General features: G+C 57.7%; 1 protein-coding gene across 1 annotated transcript in view; it reads left to right on the top strand.

The window, feature by feature from the left end:
• Positions 1 to 1,440: 1,440 nt before the first annotated feature.
• The window catches only part of GUCY2D (guanylate cyclase 2D, retinal), a 13,355-nt gene continuing 13,102 nt past the window's right edge, over positions 1,441 to 1,693 (top strand). Inside the window, exon 1 of the mRNA XM_023730990.1 lies at positions 1,441 to 1,690. Within this exon, the coding sequence (XP_023586758.1) occupies positions 1,441 to 1,690 (250 nt within the window). The remainder of the gene's footprint in view (positions 1,691 to 1,693) is intronic.

Genomic DNA, 1,693 nt, shown 5'->3' with positions numbered 1-1,693 from the left:
TGAAATCAGTCCACCATGGATGACCTTGCTGGTATTTGAAATACTGGTGGCATAGCTTCCAGAATCACAGCAACATGAAAGCTACCACATTTACAACATACTGACAGATGGTAGGTATGGCTGACTACTCACCTCCATTTATCAAACAGCTCATTCTTTTCCCACTGATAAGAAATGTTCGTTTTTTTCATATACCAGATTTCCATTTTTGCTGGTTTTGGTTCAGTGTTCTCTACTTCTCTGTCCCCTTATCTATTTGTTTAGCCCTGTGCCAATACCACTGTGCCTCCATTTCTATAGCTTTATAATAGATTTTTATGTCTGGTAGAGCAAGTCTCCTACCTTATTCTTCTTTAAAATTGTTTTCGCCATTCTTGCCATCAGGGAATTATACTCATTGTCACAGACAATTTTCACAGCTCTCAGAGAGATTAAACAACTTTCCCAAGATCGTAAAGCGAGTAAAAGGAACTTGAACCCAGGTCTGCCGGAGGCCAGAGGTCTATCTTCCAAGGCCAGAGGGATGGTTTTCTAGGCATGGAGAGCTGCAGGTGGAGGAAACCAAGTGTGGGCAGGTGAGGGAAGAAGGCAGATATTAGCAGAATGGTTTGGTTGGTCTCTAGGGAATAGACTTGGCATCTAGGGGATGGGGCTTGGATGGCAGAACCGGAAACAGCGGTCAGGGGAGTGGGTCGGAGAGACCCTCCACTGCAGGACTGATCACCCACAGGCCTCCATGGGCACATCTTGTTGCTATCCACGCAGAGGAGGGTGGTATGGCAGCAGCCTATAAAGGGGACCTGCAGCAGCTTTTGTGCTGGGGGTTGTGGTGGCGGGGTGTTGGGAGGCATGGAGGAGAAAGGGGCTGCCTGCCTGCCTGACACCGGGATTCCACCCAGGGAGGCGCAGTCCAGGCTCCCGTCCTCCGCCAACCCCTCCCTGCCTGATTAGGGGCCCTAATCAGCTTGGGGAGATTAAGGGCTCTGGCCTGCTGTTCCCACACCCCCGCCCCGTGCCCCTGTGCCAGGCTAGCTGAGGAGACCTGTGGGCAGGCGCCAGAAGGGGGCTCAGCCGGTGACCCATCACCCCGGCCCTGGACTTTCCGGTGAGTGGCAAAGGCCCCTCCCCACGGACCCAGGCCTGGTCTGCCAGGACTGATCTGAGGAGGGCATGGACGGGTCCCCACCGACCCCGGATGGCTCTGACCACTGGGAAGGGGAAGTCAAGACGGAAGGGGGAGCAGAAAGCAGGGGAAGCAGGAGCGGGCTTCCAGGCCGTGCCTTTGACACCCATCTAGTGGTCCAAGCCTGCGGAGAGGGGTGTGAAAACAGAGACAACCCACGGGTTAATCGGGAAAACGACAGTGCAGGGAGAGCCCTAGGGGAGCTCCGGGGGTCTCGTCGGCTCCCTCTGCTCCGTCTGTGTTCACAGTTGCCGGCAATGACCGCCTGCACCCTTCTGGCTGGTGGGCTTCGGGACCCGCAGCTCTGCGCCGGCGCGCTGGGGGCTCCGTCCCGACCTAGACTCACCCCCGCGGTGCCCAGGCCCGGGTCTCGGCTCCCGCTGCTGCTGCTGCTGCTGCTGCTGCTGCTGCCTCCCCCCGTCCGCTCCGCCGTGTTCACCGTCGGGGTACTGGGCCCCTGGGCCTGCGACCCCATCTTCGCCCGTGCCCGCCCGGAGCTGGCCGCCCGCC

Source organism: Trichechus manatus, unplaced genomic scaffold, assembly GCF_000243295.1.
Source record: "Trichechus manatus latirostris isolate Lorelei unplaced genomic scaffold, TriManLat1.0 scaffold00040, whole genome shotgun sequence".
Taxonomy (NCBI): Eukaryota; Metazoa; Chordata; class Mammalia; order Sirenia; family Trichechidae; genus Trichechus; species Trichechus manatus.
Note: the sequence above shows the minus strand (reverse complement) of the source record. Positions and strands in the feature narration are given on the sequence as shown.